The sequence below is a fragment of the Rhinatrema bivittatum genome, chromosome 2 (genome assembly GCF_901001135.1).
Source record: "Rhinatrema bivittatum chromosome 2, aRhiBiv1.1, whole genome shotgun sequence".
Taxonomy (NCBI): domain Eukaryota; kingdom Metazoa; phylum Chordata; class Amphibia; order Gymnophiona; family Rhinatrematidae; genus Rhinatrema; species Rhinatrema bivittatum.
This window is the reverse complement of record NC_042616.1, coordinates 715,034,065-715,060,777: the sequence shown is the minus strand read 5'-3', so window position 1 is coordinate 715,060,777 and position 26,713 is coordinate 715,034,065. Positions and strand designations below refer to the sequence as shown.

The 26,713-nt window shown below is 43.6% G+C and overlaps 1 protein-coding gene across 1 annotated transcript in view; it reads right to left on the bottom strand.

Annotated features, from left to right (window-relative positions):
• MATN2 (matrilin 2) overlaps positions 1 to 26,713 on the bottom strand; it is a 199,473-nt gene that overhangs the window by 18,521 nt on the left and 154,239 nt on the right. Inside the window, exons 12-14 of the mRNA XM_029591768.1 lie at positions 16,275 to 16,688; positions 8,268 to 8,420; positions 589 to 630 (exon numbers count right to left, since the gene is read on the bottom strand). Coding sequence (XP_029447628.1) covers positions 589 to 630; positions 8,268 to 8,420; positions 16,275 to 16,688 — 609 coding nt within the window. The remainder of the gene's footprint in view (positions 1 to 588; positions 631 to 8,267; positions 8,421 to 16,274; positions 16,689 to 26,713) is intronic.

Genomic DNA, 26,713 nt, shown 5'->3' with positions numbered 1-26,713 from the left:
AGAGATTTTTTCCCCCCATTTTATAATCACCTCCCCACTCATTTAGCCCAGTCATTGCAGTGATAGCTCTCAGGGAGGGGGTGGGGGTAGGTTATGCTTCAGGGCTCCTTCCGGATCCCTGCAATTTTGGGGCCTAAATCTGGCCACTAGGTGTCACCGTTGTACAATGATTGAACTCCCTGCGCTGCCTCCTCCGCATCCCCAGCCCTGGAGAACCCGTTTAGCAAAAGACCAGATCAGGGTCCTCTGCATGGCAGTACATAGCATTGCCACCAGGCCATCCTTGACAGCTTTATTTTAGATAGTGGTTTTGTATTTTTGTTTTAAGGTGATCGAATTATGAAAGATATAGAAATAGACAGTAGCTAAAATGAAAGCCTCCGTGATTAGTGCCTCTGCTCACATGTTTCAATCTTGTCTTGTGTCTTAATATATTTTTCTAAAGGACACAGAAGCAAGCAAAAGAACTATAAAAAAGAGAGACTGAGAGGGAAGGAAACTGTTGTTGGCTACAGGGATCTTTCTGAGAAGGGGGTGGGGAGGATGTGGCAGAGCATTTTGAATACCTCAAAGGGAGGAAATGCTTACCTGAGTTGGGAATCTCGGGTTCTTGCTGTCTTTGGGTCCAACCTATTCGAAAGGAAGAGCTGTAAGCATATTGCCATATGCATTAGGATGATTTCTAAAGGTAAACACTGAGCTTGCTTACTTTTGCAGTGCTCAGAGGATGCTCCTAATACTTGCTCTACTGCTCCGTCTTCTGTTCTACCCTCTCACATTGCTCGATGTTGACCTGCTCCACAAAGCAGGGCTATTGCTGCTATGTGATGTGACCCAGTTCTTGTAGGTAAAACTTTACCCAGTCCTCTCCTTCTGACATCCCCCCTGTGAACCTGTGGTACTTGTAGTGCTGATTGCAAATGAAAGAAACGGGACTATAAATACCACAATGCTCTGAGGTAGAAATTACAAAACCAGCACTAGGCAACTATTTCTTTCCAGAAACTAGGTCACATCACATCCTTGCTGCTGTTATTCTCATGTACTGTGGTATCTGATTGCCATCGATTTATTGTTCTTTTCATCTACCTATCTTTTACTATAGAAGTGTGCATAGTGCTTCTTTTTTAACCTTAAATCAGGGGTGTCCAACCTTTTTTTATTTGCAAAGGTCCAATGTAACTATTTCATCTTTGGTTAGGGCTGTACAAATGACTTGCGGTACTACAAATCAGAATATGTCACAGATACATACAATAATTATTACAATATGAGGACTGATAGCTCCCTTAAGCAGTTTGCACTAGAGCTGGCAAGTGAAGGCCGAACTTCTCCATCATTCTACTCCTTTTTCCCTCCCTCTCTTCTCATGCTCATAGCATCTCTTATCATATTAACCACAAACTTGGCCTGACACCGACCCTCTAGTTTCAGATAACTCAAGATTTTGGAGAGGGGGGGGGGGGGGAGAGAGCAAACTTTACAACGATTAATCCCTCCCTTACAAACCCCTTGAAAAACTATAACAAAAATAGCAGTTAGTCAATTTTAGACAGAGCTAACCAAAGTAGGTTGGCGTCATCTGTCAAGCATTGCACATATCATTTAAAAAATATTTTTTAAGTTGTAAATACAATGTAGGAATTCAAAACTTTACAAAGTCACATAATCCAATACCTAAAATGAAAATATATCCGAGTTCTAGCTGTATTGACTTTTTTAGTGCTCAACTGGGAGCGAAAAAACACTTGAGGCAATTTTGAAATAGCTCGCATAGCTATAAAGCACACAGGCCTTTTAGTGTGTGCACTTTACACTGATTTTCAAGGAAACACAATGCCAGCAGTTTCTCTTTCAAAACCAGTGTGCAAAATATTAACGTTAAAAATGGATGTGCACCTTGCATCTGTACTTATGTGCGGGTGGACGAAAGAGGGACAATAACGTGCTTGTGAAAATGTTGGTGTACAAGCAAAGTGCTCCTCCCCTGACCTACCTGTGCTTCCATGGGCACCTACTCGCAGTCCAGCTAAAAGTACATGAGCTATGGAAGACCATTCATGGTTTCAGCCATGCTGAGGGCCATTTCTAGCCAAGTTATTTCATCTCGGTAAAGTGCTATTTACCCTACTAAATGACTTTTAAAAGTGTTCTCCTCTGCGGTGATTCAATCCATCCTTTTGTCCAGAGGCACAATAACGTCTGCTAAACTGCACTGATTAACTCAGTGGCGGTGATGGTGGGGAGAGAAGATGGGAAGATCCATTATAATCCTAGAACCCTGATAAGACCGAGGCATTATGTTTGAACAATCAAGGGAGAGAGTTCGAGGTACTCCTGAGTTCATGATGCGTATTTCAAAAGGTAAAAATGTAGGCAAGCGGTGTAGACCCAGGTTTAACTATGCATGAGCAGACTTGCTCACTAATTCAGGGATCATTTGCTAGTTTGTGCTTGATATGCATTTTAGGATCATTTCTGAGAGAGAGAGAGAGAGAGAGATCTGGCGTCTCTCATTCATTCGTTGGTAATGAATAGGTTTGATTACTGTAACATTCTATAACAGGTCCGGGATTACCAAAAAGGCAGAGCCGATGCAAGGGGATCAGGTGCCCTAGGCACCTTCTACCTTGCGCCCACCCCACCCCTCCCCTGGTCACGCTGCCACCCCTCCGGTCTCAGCCCCGACTCCCTTGTTATTGGTTTTCTGAGCCGCGAGCAGGTTGGGCGCTGTCGCGGCCCGCCGATCGTGGGCACAATTTGCATTGGCTACTGATTGTTAAGTAGAACAGTCTTTAAAACTCTCTGTATTGTTTTTAAAGCCTTTCTCCATGGTGAGCCAAAATATTTTGTGATTTACTTTTAGATTATTTCCCTTCGAGACAACTTCGATCTTCAGAGCAAGCCTTACTAGCTTTGCCAGGGCTGGCATTATCCTTATTAACCGTGACGAGACAAAGAGTTTTTGGCTATTTTGCTCCATGTCTTTGGAACTCAATGCCATTGGATCTTTGGAAAAAAATTTAAATTGTGTTTTTTTTTTGTGAAAGGTTTTGGAAGACAATTGACCTAGATATTTCTTTCTTTTACTGATGGAGATGTTATTTAAGAGAGGAATTACAAGGTGGTTGGGTTTTATCTGGTGTTTGTATTTTTTGTAATGCAGATTGATTCATATCCCCTATTTGATGAATATCTGCTTTTGCAACAAGCTCTCAGCTGAAAAGCTAGGGAGTATAATCAGATGTAACAAAATAAATAAATACAAATTACCCTATTGAAAAGGATCAGAACCTGATGAGGTTGAGGTCATTTTCAATATGGTAACCTTGAATGCACCAGAATGCCCAGGCATGTATATGGTTTTCATTTTCTCCCTTGTTCCTCCTTATACTATTCTTGTTCTCGGCTCTTTTTCTGTCTCCATTTCCCGGTTTTCTCTTTTATTGTAATTCTCTCTGTCACTCCTCCTTTCTCCATCTGTACCTTTATATTTTTCTTTCCTCCTTCTTCTCTATCTCACCTCTAATCCGTATTTTCTCCACTATTCCTACCTCTATCACTTACCTCTCCAGCTCTTCCCTTCAACCCTCTACTACCCTGACATCCCAGCCTCTCCTTCACTTTCTATCATTCATTCTTCCACTTCCCAGCTTCTCACATTCAATATCCACCTCTTTTTTATTTTCCCTTCTTCTTTTAACTCTTCCACACTCTTATTCATTGGCCTTTAAACTCCCTAATTTTTTGACTCTCCCCTCAGCTTCCCTCTCCATCCATCTGTTTCTCCCCTGCAGATCCCCCTCCTCTGCCACATGTCTCCCCTTACCTCCCTTTTCTACTTTCATCTATCTCTCCTCCACTATTTCCATCTTTAACGCAATCTGTTACTCTTCCAAACTCCCCTTTTATCTGTCTTTCTCCTCACAGCTTTCCCCTCCATCTCTCTATCCTGTTCCTCATTAACCTGTATTTTGCACTCCAAGCATTTTCTCCACCTCGCCCCAGTTTCTCCTGCCACCTCTTCTCTCAGCTTCCCCTTCCATCTCCTCTGATCCTCCCCCCCCCCCCCCCCCACTTCGTCTTTACTTTCCATCTGTCTCTCCCTTTTGCTTGTCCAGTTCCTTCCATTTTCCCCACCCATCACTGGGCTGCATTGGTAGAAGAAGCAAAACCCTTGTGCTGGAAAGAGCAGACGACCCCCCCCCCCCCACCACCACCACCAGTGATGGAGAAGCAGGATTGGGGATGGCGGACACCTGTCTGCCGGCAGTCACAGCTGCTGTTCTTCAGCTCCACGAAACAGGTAGAAATGGCAGGAAGGATGAAATCTAGCTATGAGTGAATAAAGAGGCAGAGAGAGAGAAAAACAAGGACAACTGAGGTCAAAGGGAAAGATCAATGTCAGAAAGACAGAAGGGGAAAAAGTGAAGTAGATAAGGAGAAACACAAAATGGAAAGGACAGATTGGAAAAGGAGAAGCCTTACAAGAGCAAAACAAGAATAGGAGACCAGCACCAAGGTGATTAGAAAAATGCAATCTCCAAACAATAAGTAGAAACTGTGAGGCCAATATTCAGCCGCTATCTGGCTAAGCAAGTTAGCTGGATACAATTATCTGGCTTACTTGGCCAAGATATTCAGTTATCTAATAGCCAGATAAATGTATGTTTGATATTCCTGCTTTAGAGGAAGGCAGAATATGCTGGTGTTGTATAACACATAAATAGGAAAAGCCCTTTCATATTTCTGCCCATGTGGCAGCATTACCAGTATATGTCAAATAGCTGCTGCTGCTTCTATTTGCACCATTCATTTTTCAATTTTTCCATTACAATAGATCACTCTACTTATTAGAATTTGTATTTTATTCTACTATGCATGTTAGGAGGGAAGGGGTGATGCTAGTGCTAGAAAAAAAAATAGAAGTTGGTTAGCCACAGTGTTCAGAAGTAGAGGAAAGCCAGACCCATGGCTCTGAAATGTCTGATTTGATTCTTTGTACAGGCAAGAATTGGCCAAGCTTGAACAAATATTTGGCGATTCTAGTTCCCTGCAATGGTCAAAATCAGAATACCATAGAATTCATGGCAACTTTCTTAGTACTTTTAATCTTTAGCTTGATTTTTTCTTTGCTATAAATTCTTGATCAAGAGGTCATGATATAAGACTGAAGAGGAGTAGTCTTACAACTAACTTAAAGAATCGTTTTTTCTGCACAAAAAGCATGATAGATTCATGGAACATTTTTCCTGGTGATATGGTGATAATGGTGGGAGCAAAACCAGTAATGAAAGGTAAGAAATCATGGAACAAGTACACAGAAGAGTTGTTAGTTTGGTAGGATGAAATATGGTTGGTAAAGCCTACCATAAGTAGGATTTGCAGTATTGTAAGTATGAACAAGTCTAGGTGGACTATGTGGAGTTTGCCATCAGTTCCTACACCTGCTGAAGGGTGGAGAGTCAATCCTATGATGGGTATCCTATTGTTACGAGCGCGAGGAGTGCGGTCGCCTCTAAAGCAGATGGTGAGCCCTTGGGCCATGGCAAGACTCAGGGGGAAGCCCCAAGCCACACTGTGGGAGGTGAGCCGATGCAGGCATGGTGAGCCAGGCGAGTACTGAAGCAGGGGTAAGGAACGGAGTCTGACCCTCAGCCGGACCTGCATGCCTATGGCAACCAACAACGCTATGTTGATTGATGAACGGTCCTCCAACTGTTCCAAGCCCTTTCGGACCTGCCGCTGGGTAACTGCATAGGGTGGCAGGCCGGACAGAGGACGAGGGCAGACAGAGTCCTTAGTACATAGAAGACATCAGAAACGAGGGCTGAAGCAAGACATCATGGACAAGGGCTGAAGCAAGACATCATGGACGAGACAGGAACTTGGGCAAAAGGACATTGGCACTGTCTCTCAGGGTGCCCTACACAGCCAGCACGGCTGGACTGGTCATGGACCACCCTGTCCTACAAACGCGGGAGCGGACAAGCGCAGGGAAGAGGAAGCGGTGGGATACTGCACTCCTGGCAGTCAAGGTAGGTTGCTGCACTCCTGGCAGCCTAAAGCAGGTTTGCTGCACTCCTGGCAGCCTAAAGCAGGTAGGAACATCAGGAACTGGATCAGGAACTGGATCAGGTACAAACATCAAGGCAACATCTGGAACAGACATCAAGGCAGAGACAGGAGAAGGAGCCTTCAAGACAAGCGAATGATTGAAGTTGCCCTCCCTGGGGCTGCACGCTGCGCGGGCCTGTCCACATCACCGCGCCCCACGGGATTTCTCTCGGCGGCTTGGACACCGCTATTTCCTACTCCAACGCCTGGCCTTCCTAGGCACGCGCGTCACAGCCCCTGCCTTTGAAGCCTCTTCGGCGGGAACCTCGGGGGCGTCCCTCTGTGATGATGTCATCGGCCTCTCGTATTTAAGCTCCACCTTCACCCACAGCAAGACAACTTGGCAACAAGTTCCAGCCATGGTCTGAACTCCTACGTGTTCCTGAGACGTTGCCTGGTGCCTCGCTCTTGGACCTGTCTGGCACCTGCTCCTCGGGGGTCAGTGTGCGTTTCTTCGGGGACTTGCTCCCCTGGCCTACCCCGCTCCTCGGGCTGGCCCTGCGCCTCTTGGATCCTAAACTCTGCATTGGCTCCAGTTATTCGGGTCTCCATCGAAAGACCGCAGCAACCTGTGAGTTCCTCGTCTGGCCCTCCTCGGGGTTGCATCCATATCCTCGCCAAGACTGGCTGCGCGCGCTTGCTCCTCAGGCCGCGCTTCTACTCAAGAGAACTACCTAGTCCCACCCCGCTCCACAGGGCTGGACTCCAGCTTGTTCCTGACTGTCAACTGTCCCTTGCTACATCTCTGGCAATACCTTCGCTCTCCGGGTTCCTGCCTACGTCAGTAGCTGGGTTCGGGACCAGACTATCCTACCCCATGGATGGTCTACGTCCCTCACCTACGTCCACCACGCTGCAGCTGCGACCCCTTGGGGCTGACCTCCCGGAGAACCTCCTACTCAACCATTCCTGCGCCTACTGCTCCACGGTTCGCCTGATGCCTCTCTCTCCAAGAACCACCTACAGCCTACCACCCTGTGGGGGTTAGCTCCTGGTGCCTGGGGCCTCTCCACCGCTGTGCCTAGAGCTCACCGCTGTGCCTAGAGCTCACCGCTGTGCCTAGAGCTCCCCGCTGTGCCGGTATCTCGCCTCCTGACAGCGCAGACCTGTGGGGCTCCTCCCCACAGGCTGTAACAACTCGTGCCTCGGGCCAAGGATCCACATACCCACAAACCATAACAGATTTTTCTGGATAAGTTATCCTGGTACATCTGTTCAGTTTAAGAGGAGGTCCTAAAGTTATTTGGATAAACTTACCCAGATAACTTTGATTTAACTGTCTGTATTCAATGGTGTAGGCGCACTGCAGAATATCCAAATTATTCCAATACGTTTATCCAGGTAACTTATCCTGTCTGTCTGCGGCTCAATATTGATCTCAATGCTTTTCAAAATATCAAAACAAACAGTCTTATAGCATTAAAACTGCTATGTTCTAAAAGGTGAATTTTAAAAGCCTGATGCGCAACTAAATTAGGGGATGCGGGAATATGTTGGGCTGGCATGTGCCGAGTGGATTTTTAAAGCTGCCTGGATAAGTGCATTCTTGCTGCTGTGCAGATAAATGAAACGTTTTTAGAAAGGGGCACGGCATGGGTGTGGTTTGAGCGGGGCATGGGCGTTCCTAGATTTTAACTTAAAATTAGCGTATAAATATGTATGCACACTGGTGGCTGCCTGGGACCCCTGCCACGTAACTTTATTTCTGCTTGGATGACGTATAAGTAGTGAAACAAACAAATCTAGACAGATCAGCAGTGTTTTAAGGGTCTGGACTAACAGGGGGGAAGGAAGGCTATTAAACTAGAGGGGTTTGGAGGACCTATCCCTTAACTGGGTGAACTGTGGAAACTAGCAATGGCATAAGCTCGCGTCTCTTAAAATCCCCCTGCTTATATGGTAGAAGAGGCATTTGTGCGCACAACTGTGCTCCCACTTAAAATTGCGTGCACACGTGCACACGATAATGCTATTTTAAAATATGCAAGCATATATGTGCGTATGTTATAAAATGGCCACGTCCCTGCGCGCGGGCCGACTATCACGCACACGTGTGCGCCCGCGTGCCGCTTTCAAAGTTATCGTCTAAGATGGAAATTACATATATTTATTTGTCATGTCTATTGCCCACAAAAACTTTATTGCTGTACCTTCACAGATGCGGGTTTTTAGCTTTTCCGTTATATCTCCCATAGAGGTGAAGTCCTCTGCATAAAAGAGGTGTTTATCTTCAGGCAGAGAAGCTATCTCTCGCAATTCCTCTTCAATTGCTTTCCCCACTCCAATAGTGAAAATGGTTATGCCTGGACATGAGATAAAAGACAAAATTAGAATAGCAATTGCAACAGCTATTTTTAACAACCTCCACAGTTCCATTATGTATGGCCCAGCCTGAAATGATCAAGCATGGATTCTGAGCCAGCTTCCACTTCTCACGTGCTCGTGTAATGTGCCAGTGAACAACAAACAGAGCCCTTAGTTAGTGTTCATTTAGTGTTTTACAAGTCAAGATGCTTTCAGTTAACAATTTCCTGAGAAGGAATAGCTGTTTGTAATTAAAGGTTCCTGCAATCCATCACTGGCAGCACTTAGGGTCTTATGTACTAAATATTTTCTCCATAGACACCAAATGGGAGAGACGCTAGTGTCCAAAGAGAGAGATTTAAACATCCTATTATTGACAATGCAGCTACAGTGGAAATTTGAGAAAGGCATTTGGAAGAAGCTTGGTGGAGTGTTTTCACGAATCTGTGGATGTGTAGGGGAGTGGGGATAGTGAACTGAATTTGGGGCAGTTGGGAAACATACAGTAATAAGCAATAAACTTGTCATCTGCTTCAATTTAAAATTTCCTCCTCTCTTACCTCTGACATAAGAATTTTGGCTGTAATATAGTCTAGTAACAGAAAACAAGAAAATATCTTAACGTTTTCCCTAGTTTTCATTAAAAATAATATATTTAGGGGGTAATTTTCAGCCAGTCTAAGTTTGTGGGCACTAGGGTTGGCAAAGCTCCAGGTTTGCCAGCTCTGGCTCCAGAGTAGCTCCAGCAGTCTAGCTCCACCTCCAAGACAGACCCTCGGCTCCAGCTCCAGACTGTTCCAGGAATCCCTGCTCCTGCTCCAGCTTTTACCAGGCTCCAGCTTTGGAGCCATAAGGGGAAAAAAATAGAAGGAAAAAAAAAAGTGTGGTACTGCAATAAGCTTAATAACATTTTCTAACTGATGTTACTGGATAATAAATATTCCAAAATAATTATGCATTTTGAGTGAAAAAAGATGATACTTAAAAGCTTTTTATTAATATCTGAATTGCTTTATATATATAATCTAACAAGTCAGCAACTATGGCATAATAAATAGGTTGGGAAAGTAATATATTAATTCTCTTTTAAACACTTAAGTGGCACAGAAACTACATTTGTATGACATTGATTGCATAAAACAACTAAAACTAACTTCCTAAACAAAATTTTGTTTCCACTTTTTTTGCCCCTTGTTAAACTGCATTTTTCCAATATCCCCCTGCTCATTACATACTCAAGGATTGGTTATGGTTTATCAATATAATTTTCTCAACAGAACTTATTCTTCTGTGGTCACTGTGGTCAGTCTTCTTCTGTGGTCACTCTCTACAGATGTGCCAATAAAGGAAATGAATCTTTGCACATTTTCCTAAAAGCTAAAGAGCAGGTGAAGAGATTCCCTCTACTTTGCCCCTTACACCTTCAGCTCGATGTGCAAAGGAGAAGAGAAGCCTTTCCATGTGGTCATCGTCAGGACTGCTCTCCGCGAGGCCATAGATACTTGCTGTTGTACGAGCTCTCTTGGCTGGAACTGGCATTGCATTATTTCCCCCACATGCAGAAAGAACAACAGACAGCAAACCTTTTATCACACCTTACTCTTGCTCACTTGAACAAAGATGCTTAAAATGTGGATCTAGAAAGGTAGATATTTGGCAATATATATTCTCAAAAGCTTGACAACCTTATTGAGGCTAGATTTGGATTCAGTGCCATGTTTTCCAAGAACTTTGCAAATTCCTTCTGCTGTAGGGTGGAGAGATGCAGCTGGATACTTTGCACCAGACGGTTGTGATAGCTTCTTGGAATGCTTTGAGCACTTCATACACTTCCTCTAGAAGCATCTTATCATCAGCAGTACTGTTTAAGGCTGGTTTATTTTATTTCACAACTGCAATTTCCAATTGCTCTGCTTGCTGGACCACTTTATCAATCATTGGCAAGCTTGAATTCCATTTGTAGCACAGTCTCTTGGAATTTTATTTGGTTTAGATTCAGTTTCATCCTGGTACAAAGCGATGGCAAGCACGTGGTGTCGTCTTAAAAAGGGTAGCTATGGCTCAGCATTTTCCAATCACCACAGGTATTTCTAAATGTAATAGTCAATGTTTTTAATATTCGTGCAGTTAATTAGAATTAGTGCTGCATTTTCCAATCATCACAGATATTTCTTCCACAAATGGAACTTGCTTTCCCTGTGCAGAAAAAATTATTTGTTGTAAGCAGAAATATCAGCTATGTGCCAAACAAGGGCACCGCTTCAAATTCAAGATGCAGGCACATGCCACACTGATTCCACTTTTTTTTTTTTACTAAAGGAGTTCAACACATTTTGCATCAAAGTTTCAATTTTCTTTCCAGTACGGGACTCATCCGCAGGAATGCAACCAATGCACTTTACATTCCGTTTCCATTCTTGATCAGTGCAAGAAACTGCTCTGATTTTTGGTACAGGTCCATAGATAAAAAGTAATTGCAACACAGGTTACAGACATTAGTTTTTATTTGAAAGTCCCCATGGGACCTGAATATGCATTGCTCAGTGGCGTTCCTGAAACCATTCTTCTTGATGCTGCTTGGTATGCTGGACAAAATATGTGCAAGATTTTTCTGAAAGAATACATTTTCAATCAGTATCAGTCAAGATGCAAAGCTAAACTTAGAAATGTGCTTATTTTTAATAATACTTTTACAAACAGAAGCAATATAGCAAGATTCTTAAAGGAAGCTGCCATGACAGTCTCACTGCAATAGTGGGCTGTTCTCCTTCTCATGAAATCAACTTTTCTTTTCTAGTGTTGCATTTTTCACTTGCTGTGACCTGTATTTGGACAGGGTACCTTTGTGCTTACTCATTGGGATGATTGGCATGTTCATTGGCAGTTGCTTTTACCTCAGACAGAGAGATAGACTAGAACAGCGGTTCTCAACCGGTGTGCCGCCAAGCACCCGCTAGTGTGTCACCACACTTCCCGGTCCCCCGCTGGCCCAGCTGCTTCCCCTGCTCCAGGAAATGGAACTCTTCCTCCGGCCGGGCTTAGAATGCTGATAGCCCGGGCGGAACGTGGAACACTGGAGTCAGTGGCCCCAGCATGGTCTCTTCTTCCCGCCCCCGCACCCCGGAAGAGGAAGTGGAGTGCAGTGGCCACGTGCGCCGGAAAAAGAGACCGTGTTAGGTAAAGTGTGACAGCCCGAAGAAGAGCAGCGCGGCCCAAAGAAGAGCAGCGTTGGCCTGGAGCAAAATGAGGAAAAACGTCATCCCCCGTGGCCGATGGGACTCCTTTCTTGAGGCCGCGAGGGCTGGAAGAGGAGAAGGCTGTTGCTGCTACTAGTTCGATGGGCAGAGAGTGAGTGAGTGAGCATATGTGTCTGAATTTGTGTGATTGAGAGTATGTATGTAAGTTTGATTGAGAACCTGTTTGTATAAGTGAGAAAGAGCATGTGTATGTATGATTAGGAGCCTGTGTGTATTAGAGACAGCATGTATGTAATTGTGTGATTGAGCATCTATGTAAGTGAGAGAGAGAGCATGTGTGCAATGGAGTTTTAAGGCCTGATGTAATATTTTCAGTGTTTCCTTTTCTTAGGTAAGGTGGTTACTGTTTGAGTGCTGGAAGCTGGTGCTGTTCTGGTATGGGGAGGTTTACTATTTATGTAATTTATGTTCAGAGAGAGTACTCTTATTTTTCCCTGGTGTCATTCTTAACAATAAAGGTTTGTTTTTTTTTTTTTATTTCTGCCATAGATTGTAATGAGCAGTGTGTCACACAAGTGAGCGTTGTGTGTCAGGTGTGCCACGATGGGAAAAAGGTTGAGAACCATTGGACTAGAACATGCCAATGGCAACTTACAGGGGGTGGGACGGAGACTGTTTTAACAGTTAATTCCAAAACAGTGCAGTTCTGAAACATGGAGAAGAATTAAGGTTCACTAACACACTATTCTGCAAATGTATAAAATAAATTTCAAGGTGCGTTCCCCTTTAACAACACTGAGACTCAGGAACCTGCTCCCATATTTTTGGGTTAAAGAAAACTGGAGTCGTCCCTTTTGTGGGAAGAAACTTCTTGCAATAACCTTTGTTGCGTAATGCAGCACTAAATCTAATTAACTGCACAAACATTAAAAATATTGTCTAGTAAATTTAGAAGCAGAACAATAGCATACCTCCCAACATTTCAAATGGCCAAAGAGGGACACTTCAGATTAGTGTAAACAGCCATACCTTTGCTTTCGTTCCAACCGTATACACAAATTCGTATAAACAAACCACTGCAAAGCACTAAACTCACAATAATGCACATAGTGGATATGATTATGTTAAATTTAGGAGCCAGACAGATCCTTCTGGGAACCATTGAAGATGTGTGTCCATAAAAATCTATCTGAGAAGAAAGGAGGACAATAAGGAAGCAACGAGGGACAGGGGATATGTGTCCAAAAGCGGGATTGTCCCTCTAAAAGAGAAATAGTTGGAAGCGCTCCATAATGCAGCCTGAGCAACTAATCTTTCTATAGAGTAGACAGAAACATTTTAAGACAACTGAACTGAGACAAATCACATATCAATGTGTTTATTTGGACGCAGACAATTCTATGGCGGAAAAAGGTTGGAGATTGAGGGTGATCCATCCCCACTGTCCACATCTTCCTGTTTTTCCAGTGGCATTTTCGGACTCCCAGGCCCAAATGCAATTCCAAACATATCTTTCAGCTGAGGCTGTTTTGTCTTTTGTTCTTGCTCCTTCAGTATCTGTTTGTAAATATTTGTGTGATGTCTTCCCCGATGTCTCTTCTGATTGACAGACGTTTTGGTCAGCTTCTAATGGCAGAGTTTGCACTGTGCTTTACCCTGATGTAAACATATAACTTTCTTCATTTTGCTTCTCCTGCTCCTGTGCCTCAGCCATAATGTCAATGTTCACCCGCTCTCCCGCGGACTTTACTGAATTGGCCAGATTGTCTGTTCTAGACAAAGTGAAACTAACCTTTTGACTCTGGTGCTTTATTCTACCCATCCTGACACCTGACCTCCTCCCAATCCCCATACATGTTTAGGAATTCAAACAGACTGAAAATATAATCAATTCTAGAACCAAGGAAAGGAAAGCATCAAAAAACTACATGAATAAAAATGTTTTTTTTCCCAAATAGTTGGAATGAGGTTTGATTGTTTTACTCTTCTGAAAGGAATTACACACTTCATTTTGTTACTTTCAGTAAACTATCTCAGTATTTTAAGGCAGCAGAGAGTGGAGCAGCTTCAGAATCCCGGCTCATGCTCCAAGCTCCAGAGCTCTGCTCCATTCTGATTCCAGTTCTGTTCCAACTTTGCAGCAATGCTACAAAATACTGGCCAGCTCTAGATTTTGGAGCTGGCTCTGAGCTCCAGAGCCCCAGCAATTCCTAATGGATACTTTTTACCTGCAGACTGTACACTAATGTTCAAAATGATAATACATGCATACATTCACTTTGAAAATACTCCTGGCAAAGCTATGTGCACACAATTACATCTGCTATTTGGTGTGCATAGTTTTGATGACGGAATTTCTGCACATATTTCTCTAGACCAAAAAGTATGTGCATAAGTTCCAATCCTGCCCAGACGCCATCCCCAGGAATGTCTCGCCCGCATGGGTGAAAAAGTGCAGGCATATAGCGTGTATACATATAATTTTATGTAGCATCAATCACACAGTTTTCTAAAGGGCCATTTCTGCTGGTAAAGCACTATTTTACTCTCAGAAGTTCCTTTTAAAAATTACCTTCTTAAGTACTAGTTCCATGCCACATTAGGGGAATGAGGACACAATATTTGCCCCAGAACCCTGTACCTTTCTAAAATGTTCCAACCCTAGAAGGAATAAGTGTAATTGGAAACAGCATCAAATGAACATTTCACAAAATGAACAAATGCATTTTTAAAGAAAAAGTTAAACGCAGAACGACAATTTTCCTATACTAAATAGGTAGCATCGCATGAAGTCTGTTCCTTCTAGCTCAGCTACTTGGTTAATCATTGATACTGATAAGAAACGTTGGGTATCAACAGATGCTTTTAGACTTTTGAGACAATACACTGCCATTGTCCTCAGGACACCCACTGTGCCATTAAGTACATGTAAGGATATCCTTAAGGAGAAGTGTTTACTAAGGTGATCATAAAGCTCTGTGAGGGTGATATTAAAAAAACACCCCAGAGTGGGTAAATTTAGTCGGTTATCTTTACATGGATATTTGGCCACACTTAACCAGGCTAACGTGTGACTGGATATCCGGCTAAATCCAGCCACTCAAAATCTCAGTGGCTAGATTCAGAGCTGCCATTTGCACAGTTGGAGATACCTGGTTAAAATTTAGCCAGTTAATAGCACTCACAGCAGGACACCTCCAATTGATCCACCTTTTTTACTTAGCTAAATTTGTGTGGCTTGTAATTTAGCTGATTAAGGATGCCAAATTTGTAAAGAGTTAGATTTACTTGACTAAAACCCAATTTTAGTTTGATATATCCTTTTCAATATCATCTCCTATGTTAATAAGGACAAGCTGAGCCACTCCTGGTTTTACATCCATTGCATCTATAGATTTATAGTTTCAGTTTCAAGACTTTAGATATAATATTATACATAACATACATACCGTTGTGATCTAAATAAGGAATGATGGTATATACAATGTTCAAATACATAAATAAATAAAATAAATTAGTGATCTCAATCCAGTTCTCTTTAAACAGCTGTGGATTTTCAAATACTAATAATACTCATGACAAATAACATGAATTAGTTCCCTTGTTGTCAACCTTAACAGAAAAGCCAATTATCTAATAGATGTGGGGAACATGGCTTTTTTTTTCTCTTGTTACTTGACAGTAGTTATTACCAGCACCTTTTTTTACCTCTGTATCATCTGCTGGCAAATAACAGAAGGGGAGGGGCTGCATTAGGGAGCAGAGTAGCTCTTCTCTGCTCTGTTCTGTCTCACCTCTCCCTTCATGATCTCTGTAGGCTGCTGCCTGAGAGGAAAGGGGCTGGACAGAGCAGGAAGCAGGGGGCTGTTTTCTGCAGGTCACTGACCCAATAGAGTTACAGCGCCAGCCCTGTATGCCATTACCAGAGACAACACAGAATAGCCACAACCTGGTTATTTCATATTAGTAACCATTCTGTACTTGTAATGCTAACTACTTCTATTAGCACTATTATGTATTTTTTTTCATTATTCTCCTTTTAACCATTTTATGTAACACATGCAGAAAATTTGTCATCTAAATCTGAGCGAAGTGAGGGAGGGAGGGGAGCAAAACAGAAATGAATTAGCAGTGTTTCTCACTCTTTCAACCTCCTTCTCCCACTGGTGCTTTCTCATGCCATGACAGTGGCAGAGGAGACACCAACAGGTAAAAGTCTTGATGTTTCGTACCTCCTGTTGGCAGGAGGGAGGATGGGAAGGGGGGGAGCATCGTGGTTGAACTCCGAAGCTATTTGCAGAGAGTGGGAATACCCTGGGGGGAGGGGTTTGCACTGAGCGGTAGCCCTGATTTTCCCCTTCCCTTCTCCCTAGAAATAGCTCTGCATCTGAATACCAGCCACCTTTCTTTCTAGAAAAAAAAAAGCACTAATGGGGAGTAAACTATCCTCTGACACCTGGAGACTGCCTCGCTAAAATGTCCAATGGAAAGCACTAAGAAGCTTACCATGCTGCAATCCTTACTGTACCTCTTCTGTGGATAACAGGGGTGCGGGATGGGGGTAGGGTAGGGTGGGGCTTTCATTTTGTGTAAAGTCAATAAAGTACATTTCAAAATCACTAAATGTACAGTATTTGAATAACATTATGTATTTACCATTCTGCTTTGCTCTGCTAGCCCACTTGGAGACGTCGTCCTGGGCCCGTCCATCTGTAAACACAATTGCCACTTTCGGTACCCTTAGGAAAGATGGTCTCGCCCCTTCTGCTTCAGAGAAACTTTTCTCAAACATGACTTTTAGGGCAAGACCAGTCATTGAGCCCTTCCCCATGTATTTGATTTGAGACACTGCCTTCATCACCTCTTTGCCCGAGCCATGGTGCCCCAGGGTGAACTCTGTGCGAACCTGTGTGGAATACTGTACCAAGCCGACACGTGCAGCTTTTGGAGAGATCTGCAGGGAGTCCAGGATTCCACCAACAAATTCTTTCACGATTTCAAAGTTCTCTTCACCAAGGCTTTTGGATCCATCGATAACGAACACCAAATCAATTGGGCCTTCAGCACATTCTGTACAAATGGAAAGAAGCATTTTAAAAGACAGTTCAATAGCAAGGTGACTTCATAAGAAGGCCAGATGGCAAAGAGGAATATCAATCCCAACTTCATCAATGGATAGAAGGAAAAAACTGAAGTATGCGACTCATGTGTGTCGCTTAGAAAAAAAAGAATCATAGAGCATACAGGACACCATTTTATCTCTTAGAAATTAAAATAAAATTTGTTTTATGATGCAAACTTGGGGTGAGTGCCTTCTAATTTTTACCTATTATTTCTATACCTGTAGATTGTGAGGCTATATAGTTTTAGGGAAGGCAATTTTATAACTATGCGGGTAGGGATAAAGTCTGCGTGCAACTTGTACACAGGGCCAGCGCTAGGCTCTGCGCCGCCCTGTACATAGGGTCCCCCCTGCCACCACTATGCCGCCGTGCCCCCCCCCTCGGCTCCGCCATGGTGGTGCGGGCAGCCCTCTGTTTCTTCGGCCGCCGGAAGAGGATATGAGCTCATACCCTCTTCCAGTGGCGGCGCTTTCTCCGTCCTCTGCCACCGCCGACCCGCTGCCTCCCATGTTATGCGGTTCCGTGCAATTGCACGGTTTGCACACTCGGTCGTGCCGGGCCTGCTTCTACACCCAGTCTTAGCCAAACTTTTCAAGCAAATATGTGCACATACATTTGCTTTAAAAATGCTCGGGTAATTGGCCCGATATGTGCACAGATTAATTCATACAGTATCAAACTTCCTGTTTGAAAGACATAACTTGTGCAGTTTAACTTACACACATAAAGGGTAACTTTCAAACAAGAGTATGCGGTATCATATACATTAGGGGTGTGCATTCGGATTGACCGCATTAGTAAAACGCAACTCATATTTTTTTTTTACTTAAAAAATTGATTCGACATAAACGATCGGATTTCCCACATATCGAACATAGATATGTTCGATATGTTGGAAATCGCGATTGTTGAGCCAAAATAAAAATATAAACCCCCTCACCCTCCTTAATCCCCCCCCCGACTTACCACAACTCCCTGGTGATGGAGCGAGGAGTGAGGACGCCATTTCTGCAATCCTTGGCGAGAAGCATGTGACATCGGCGGCACGTCGAGTGACGCCGGCGTCACGTGATTCCCGGCTCGTTCGCGCCGGACGGCTCGTTCGGCCCAAAAAGAACTTTTGGCCAGCTTGAGGGGGTCAGGAGGCCCCCCCAAGCTGGCCAAAAGTTCTTTTTGGGCCGAACGAGCCGTCCGGCGCGAACTTGCCGGGAATCACGTGACGTCGGCGTCACGTGATTCCCGGCTCGTTCGCGCCGGACGGCTCGTTCGGCCCAAAAAGAACTTTTGGCCAGCTTGGGGGGGTCAGGAGGCCCCCCCAAGCTGGCCAAAAGTTCTTTTTGGGCCGAACGAGCCGTCCGGCGCGAACGAGCCGGGAATCACGTGACGCCGCGTCACTCGACGTGCCACCGACGTCACATGCTTCTCGCCAAGGATTCCAGAAATGACGTCCTCACTCCTCGCTCGATCACCAGGGAGTTGTGGTAAGTCTGGGGGGGGGATTAAGGAGGGTGAGGGGGTTTAAATTTTTTTTTTGCACATATGTACATATACCCAACTCATTGGATTTTTTTTATGTCCATATTGGCCGCAAGTGGGACCCCCTTTCGGACATAAAAAATATGAACATAAAATTTTGCTCTGCACATTCCTAATATACATGTGTATATGATGCCATGGGAAAGCATGCTCGTATTTTATAATCTGTGCATGTGCAGATTATAAAATGCACGTATCTTTTATACAAAACATAATCGCATATGTTAGCACATTTTTACTTAAATTGTGAATGTACACGTGTATGTTTTTCTGGTACGTCCAGGGTGGGTTTATCTCAATATGGCTCACTCCATGCTCCAGCCAAATTTCACCACTAGGGACATTTATATTCTCACATCCCTGGTGGTGTGCAATGAGGGCAACTTGTTCCCTATCCCAGGGGACCACCACCACAACAGGCACCTCCTGATGACCTGGAAGGAGCTGCAGGACCAATATGACAGAACAGCTTCCTACCCCAGAGGGGTAAGTATAAAGTGGGAAGTAGGAAGGTGCGTGGGGATGGGGTGGGTTTGGATGTTTATTTATTTATTATTTATTTTAACATTTTTCTATACCGTTGTTAAGTTAAATACCATCACAACGGTTTACAGAAGGACACGACAAAGAGAAATATGGGTGGTATAGATTACAAATTACTCGTGTGCCATCATAGTACGGTACCAATGTAAAATAATAAACTAGGTGTGTAAATTAAACATGATTGTTAGGAACAAATTAGGCAGTTTGATTTTAACATTAATATGCTTATGTAGGTTACTAAAAACGTCTAGCTTGGTGCATCCTTATCACTCAACTATTTTTCTCCTTTTCTTTATCTTTATAAAATGCTTGTTTAAAAAGCCAGGTTTTCAGATTAGTTTTGAATAATTTCAGATTTGTCTGTAGTCTTATTTGGGGCGGGTTAGAGGAGGCAAAAGGGGGTGTGGGGGATGGGTTGGGAGTGTTAGGAGTGGCATGGGGACAATAGGGGGTTGGGGTTGTTGAGGTGGGATGGGGCAATAGTGGTTCAATAGAGGGTTGGGGTGTGTGTTGTGGGTGGGTGGGAGTGAATTTGGGGTAATTGCTGGGGCTATAGTGAACTAACTGCTTTGTATTCCCATTTGCCTGTACCGATTGAGGACTTCAAGAAGGTGGCCCAGGAGCTCCGAATGAAGGAAAGGGAATGGCTGAACCAAGTGCGTGCCTGGGAGAAGGAGCATGGAGGTAATTTCACACCATTACCATTAGGGAGATATCGCCAAGTTGTTAAAATGTCATGCTTAGATCACTGGTCCCACTATTGCTCTGCCACTCAGCATGACCCTGTCTCTACACACTGCTTCAAGCAACCCTAATGCACACTAACTTTATATTTGCCTATTCTCTGGGTCACGGGCAGCAGTGCCATGAAGCAGTACTTGTTATGCACTCACAGACCTCATATTGAACTTTAGAGGGGGTTAGATCCTACGCCTTATATTCTTATCAGGTAAGCTGAATGCCGCCCATTCAACAATGCTGTTTCTGATGCTGTTCTTTTGCGGTTTCACTCCTATTTGTCCAATAAACTTTGATAGGTAAGGATCAGGCAATGAGCAATGACATTCTTGCTGATCATCTATTTCCACTGGTGTACCACAAGGTTTTGCACTCTCTGCATTACCGTTTAACATTTATCTTGCACTGATTTGCAAGATTTTAGCAGGCCTTTGTGATGGCTATAGAGTATATGCAGACAATATTCAGTTCTTTGCATAAAATCTACTTGGTCTTACACAGTGGAACTGATTCAAATTTGTCTTTCTATCATTAAACAATGGTTGTCACATAATAAACTGGCTTTAAACATCTCTAAGTCAGAATTTATCATTATTCATCATCACTTCAACAACCACTTTCCAGCATCTGTTACCATCAATGGGGTCGGGTTCCCGATTCTTCCTCATGTAAAGAGTCTTGGTATCTGGATTGATTTTCACTTATCATTTCATTACCAAATTAACTCTGTTATTAAAGCTGGATTTTTTAAACAATGTGTACTTTATGGTTTGAAGGCCTTACTGGAACTTCATGACTTTTAGACAATGGTCCAGATGCTTTTTTGCAGCTACCAGACCACTGTAATGCAATCTATGTGGGTCTTCCAGGTTCTACTTTGAGGGAATTACAGCTACGCAAAATGCAACCACATGCTTGATATCAGGGAAGAACCAGAGACAGCACATAATCTCTGTTTTGATTGAACTATACTGGCTGACTGTTAAGAACATAAGAACATAAGAAATTGCCATGCTGGGTCAGACCAAGGGTCCATCAAGCCCAGCATCCTGTTTCCAACAGAGGCCAAAACCAGGCCACAAGAACCTGGCAATTACCCAAACACTAAGAAGATCCCATGCTACTGATGCAATTAATAGCAGTGGCTATTCCCTAAGTAAAATTGATTAATAGCCATTAATGGACTTCTCCTCCAAGAACTTATCCAAACCTTTTTTAAACACAGCTACACTAACTGCACTAACCACATCTTCTGGCAACAAATTCCAGAGCTTTATTGTGCGTTGAGTGAAAAAGAATTTTCAATATCATATTACATTTAGGACTGAAATGATGGTACATAAATTGTTTAGACTGGACTCACTGCCTTGGACTAATGCTCTGTTGAGAGTTCATAACCCGACGCGATCACTTAGGTCATCACAGAGAGGCATTCTTGACCTTCTGTCTGTTAAACAGACTCGACTGGTAGTTACCAGGGAATGCACCAGTTATGCTTGGCTGGCCGCAGGGTAAGCCTGCTACCGACTGCACCCAGTAGCTGGTCCCAGCTCCCCAAATAACGCTGACGCCACCGGCACGCCACCATTACTCCTCCAGAATTCCTCTAGGTACACCTACAGATAAAGGTCCTGTAGCGGGAAAGGAGCAGAGGCGCCGGGAGATGATGTCAGCGTCGGCTGGCGATTTAAACCCCAGCCGAGCTTCCAGCTGGCGCCTCAGCAGCAGTTCTCCTGCCTAGAGCAGTGTGTGTGGCTCCTCTCATTCCAGCATTCCTGCGTTCCAGTCTCGTCCAGCCTTGCCTTGCCCAGCCTGTCTCGTCCAATGTCCCCTCAGCTGTCTTTCTTTTTCCTTCGTCTTGATCTCCTTGTACTGACTTTGGACCTGACTGCACTTGCCTGTGCCTGGATTTGACTATTGCCTAGGACCCAACTACACTTGCTTGCTGCCTGTCCCAAACCTTGGCCTTTTCCTGGCAACTCCTGTCTGCTGTCTGTCCTGACCCTGCCGTGTTCTGACTCTTGCTCATCCTACCACCCTAGGGACCCACCTAGGACCTGCTGACTGCCAGAACTCAAGGGCTCAACCTGCAGGGGAGGCGGCCGGAATAGGTGAAGCTCCAGTCTGTCCCGCTTCAGGGCGCTTTTGCCACCTGTCGGCATAGTCCTCGTAGTTTGCCTACAAGGCTGCATCAACTACGCCACAGCACCAAGAGCTCACACCCACACCGCTCATCACAGCACCTTTTCACTTGCAGCTCCTACTATTTAGAATTATAATGAACTGTTCAAAGACATTAAGACTGGGAAAAGGTCAGGTTGATACCATTTTGGAAAATGGTGCCGACCGGGCCCGGGCTAGGGGGCACTGCAGGCCCTTCCGTATGCAGTTTTTCTTCAATTTGACGTAATGGAGTGCGGGAGGGGGGTTCTGGGGTGGGCTTTCCACTTGAACCCAATGATTTTTCTTACTTGGAGGGTCCAGGGGGTGCCACATAAGACACCATCAAGGATGGGAAGGGAGGGATTCCAGGGGGGGAACATGTGAGACTTAGTTTTGATGGAAAAGGGAGGATGGGGGAATTATGGAATCAATTTTTTTTTCATTTTGATTGGGTTCAGCAAGGGGCTCCATCGTCACGTGAACAGGTACTTAATGTATTGAGGTTTGGGTGATGGGGTCGCCTCAAGTGGCAGCCCCGTGCTGAGGAAAGGATCTGGTTTGACCTCCGCACACTTTTTGTACTTTTAGATTGCTATTTTTTTTTTTTTATGTCGGCCCTTTAAATCTAATGCAGGAGCCTTGGGACCCACATTAGAGTCCCAATGTTCCCACGTTAGATTTTTTCAGGAGGTATAGTTAAATTAACATGGCTGACAACTTTCTAAGTTGGCCATGTTAATTTATTTACAAAGATCATGTTAATTTACGTGTATGAGCTACTTACATTTATGTATATACAGCTATGTATGAGCTGCTTTGCATGGATTTGAAAAACTCATGCATACAAATCCCATGCAAAGCAACTCATTGTAATAGGGGAGGGAATCTGGGCAGGGCTATGTAAAATATCGCAGATATTACATAACATCGCTATGATAGGGCTATATTGCACAGTATTCACTGTTTAACATGTGTTATAGCCCTACTGCAGCTTGATGCATCTTCCAGTTGATAAGTAGCGTTTTTCAGACTTATCTCAGCAGCGGCAAAGCTACTTCTTAGCCAGGAAAACTGAATTTATTCAGATAAGTGGCTGCCAGAACTTATCTGGATAATGCCAATATCTATTTGCATGCATATCTTACAAGTGTGCGGATATTGGCGGATACATTTGGTGTATTTTATAAGCCATGTATGTCATATTCCACAGGTTATGCAATCCTGGAGTAGATTTCCATGTGCCTGTATACACATGTATATGGACAGGTGTGCAGCTGTTTTAAAGTTATCTTCCTAGTGCATAGCATGCTATTTTTTGTGCATGCTTAACTCTGATGTACAGGCCCCAGAGTCCTGTTTTCCATAATCCCATATACTGTAAGTACAGCTTATGCCATATAATTCTGATGAAGCTCTAAGTGAAGCTGTGACACATTGCTGTTTATATTTATGTAGAGACCTTTTTGGATCTCCACTAGATAGTCCTAGTAATAGATTTGGGGTAGAGAGCAAAGCTACAGCAGCCCGGTGTGGTGGCTGCCGTGGTAGACTCTAGCCTGTTAAAGGGCAAGCTGTATCAGAGTTTGATGTGGCATTTTTGGTTAGCAGTCAAATGAGAAGGAGCTGTTTTCTCCCCTGGTTTCCCTATTCCTGGTGGGCTGGACTTTATTCTCCTGGCTATCCAGGATAGGAAGATAGCAGACCTGCTATTACTCACATCCAGTCTATGGACAATGGTGACGCTGTGTTTTAGGGGAGAGTCTGTTTTCAAGCTTTTTTTTTTTTTTTATTTTTTTTTTTGGTTTGGGAGGGAGTTTTATCTGCCATCCTTCATGCCCAGGAGTGGGGAAAATGAGATTTTTCCCTGCTATTCAATAAGGGACTCTTCATCCAAAGATTTCAGAACATCTGCAAAGGAGAACTTTCAGTAAGAATTGTTTTTAATCTGGAGAACTACCACCTGGGAAAAGAGAAATCAAGAGAGTTGGACTGTCTAGAGAGCAACTGAACCTCAGGTATTTTTTGGGAAGGGAATTCCACCCACATCTAGGAACTCTTACTTTTCCATGGCCTGGAGGATGAAATATCTCTGGAACCTTAAATACTGAGGCACACTTGTCTGGCTAACGAGACATTTTGAAAATCTGAGTCTGGTTATGGATGTGAAGGAATAAATGTGTATGGTGCCAGTTAATTACATCTGAAACTTTCCTGCAGTAAAGTTTAAAGCTGAAACACCTGGAAAGGAATACGACGAGTGAGGTTATCAAATTTGCGGATGATACAAAATTATTCAGAGTAGTTAAATCACAAGCGGACTGTGATACATTACAGGAGGACCTTGCAAGACTGGAAGATTGGGCATCCAAATGGCAGATGAAATTTAATGTGGATAACTGCAAGGTGTTGCATATAGGGAAAAATAACCCTTGCTGTAGTTACACGATGTTAGGTTCCATATTAGGAACTACCACCCAGGAAAAAGATCTAGGCATCATAGTGGATAATACTTTAAAATCGTCGGCTCAGTGTGCTGCAGCAGTCAAAAAAGCAAACAGAATGTTAGGAATTATTAGGAAGGGAATGGTTAATAAAACGGAAAATGTCATAATGCCTCTATATCGCTCCATGGTGAGACCACACCTTGAATACTGTGTACAATTCTGGTCTCCACATCTCAAAAAAAGATACAGTTGCGATGGAGAAGGTACAGAGAAGGGCAACCAAAATGATAAAGGGGATGGAACAGCTCCCCTTTGAGGAAAGGCTAAAGAGGTTAGGGCTGTTCAGCTTGGAGAAGAGACGGCTGAGGGGGGATATGATAGAGGTATTTAAGATCATGAGAGGTCTTGAACGAGTAGATGTGACTCGGTTATTTACACTTTCGGATAATAGAAGGACTAGGGGGCATTCCATGAAGTTAGCAAGAAGCACATTTAAGACTAATCAGAGAAAATTCTTTTTCACTCAACGCACAATTAAGCTCTGGAATTTGTTGCCAGAGGATGTGGTTAGTGCAGTTAGTGTAGCTGGGTTCAAAAAAGGTTTGGATAAGTTCTTGGAGGAGAAGTCCATTAGCTGCTATTAATCAAGTTTACTTAGGGAATAGCCACTGCTATTAATTGCATCAGTAGCATGGGATCTTCTTGGTGTTTGGGTAATTGCCAGGTTCTTGTGGCCTGGTTTTGGCCTCTGTTGGAAACAGGATGCCGGGCTCGATGGACCCTCGGTCTGACCCAGCATGGCAATTTCTTATGTTCTTATCCTGAGGGTCCAGCCTATTTATTCTGGTACTTAACCATCCATCATATCCACCTAGTGATATAGCACCCACAGCATGAGTCATCCCCTACACATTGAGTCCTGGAGGTCTATCCTCCATCGCCCCCCACCTACACCACATCAGAAAATCCATCGCCCAAGGCTGTTGGACTTTTTGAGGACTTAGCCCCAGGACAGAGTATAACCCCTGCCTTCCCAGATAATAACAGAAGAGGGGCCACAAATAATTACTCTAGTTTCAGAAAATATAGCTTGGGTCTGGATGCCTGCACAATAAGTGCAGGCATTATTTTTAGAAGGAGCAAAGCAGGTGGGTATTGAGTGAGTTTTTATATTTATGACACAGTATCTATTTTTATTGTGAAAACTGTGTCTACACATTAAGGCATCTTCCCATAGGTTATATTTTCTGAAACTAGAAATAAATGGCATTTCTTAAATGAATGACATTTGTTCCTCTGTAAAGTGTTTCTACCCATAGCTTCCATGAGCTAGGGGAAAGTGGTATAGTTCCACAAATTTGCCATAGTTCAAGAGGATTTATGGGCAAGAAAACTCTGAAAAACTGTTTTACCAGTAACCACCCCTGCTGATCTGGAGGATTTTTTTTTTTTTTTTTTTTTACTGAAAATCACAGTGGGTCCACACTTCTGTTCCAGTTCAAGAGGGATTGTGATAAGAAAACCCTAAGACAGTAAGCAAATTTGTTTACCTGTAACAGGTGCTTTATTAAGACAATAGTTCAGCAGTCACATAAGTGGATCATGTGACCATGCTATGTGTCAATAGGATGGATTATTGTGGAGATTTCCGGAAAGCCTAAGGGCCTTTGCTGCTCATGTGGGTGAAAAACATTTCCCCTTTTGACTTTTTTTGACGTGGAAGACAACCTTAAATAATATAATGGACAATATGGGAGATGGAGTTGGACTCTAGCCCCCAAGGAGGCCATGGAAACATTGAGGGGAGCTAAAGGGCTGTGTCAGAGCAGGATCTCCAGCACACGAGTAGTAAAAACCATACTATGCCAATTTTGAGTCATCTACACTGGCTCCCGGTTGAGAAAAGGATAAATTTTTATATACTTTGCTTTGTCTTCAAATGCATAAATCAACTGGCACCTGAATATCTTTCCCAGCTTTTGCTCTCCTACAAGGAAGCTTTGCTCTCCTACAAGGAAGCTTTGATCCTTCCAACAGATCCTTTTACCTTCTCCTCCACTGCTTTCAGACAGATTAAAATGCATAATGCTTTGCAGTCTGCCTTGGGGTTACCTTTAGTAAAAGGTGGAGTATCAAATGCTTATAAATAAATAAAGACCTTTAGGACCTCCAGAAAGCTCTGGAAAAATCCATCCATTTGGCACTGAGCACGGTAATGTGATCCATTTGTGTGATGTGGTGTACCTTCTTGTCTTCAGAAAAACCACATTTTGTATAGCTGTCCTACCCTCTTCTTCTAGGAACAAAGATAATGCTGTCCCAGTCAACATCCCTCACATACTGAATACAATGTTGTCCTGTGTCCCCATTCCAACATCCTGCCTGAGGGACTCTGAGGCCCCCCAATCCTCCCCTGGGCACTATCTCCTCCCTCCCCCCCCCCCCCCCCCCCCAATTGCTGCTGAAATGAAAAAGAGCATCTGATGGATATCTCAAAAACCTGGTCTGTTTATGACCATGGAGGATATAGATTGTACAGATCTAATCT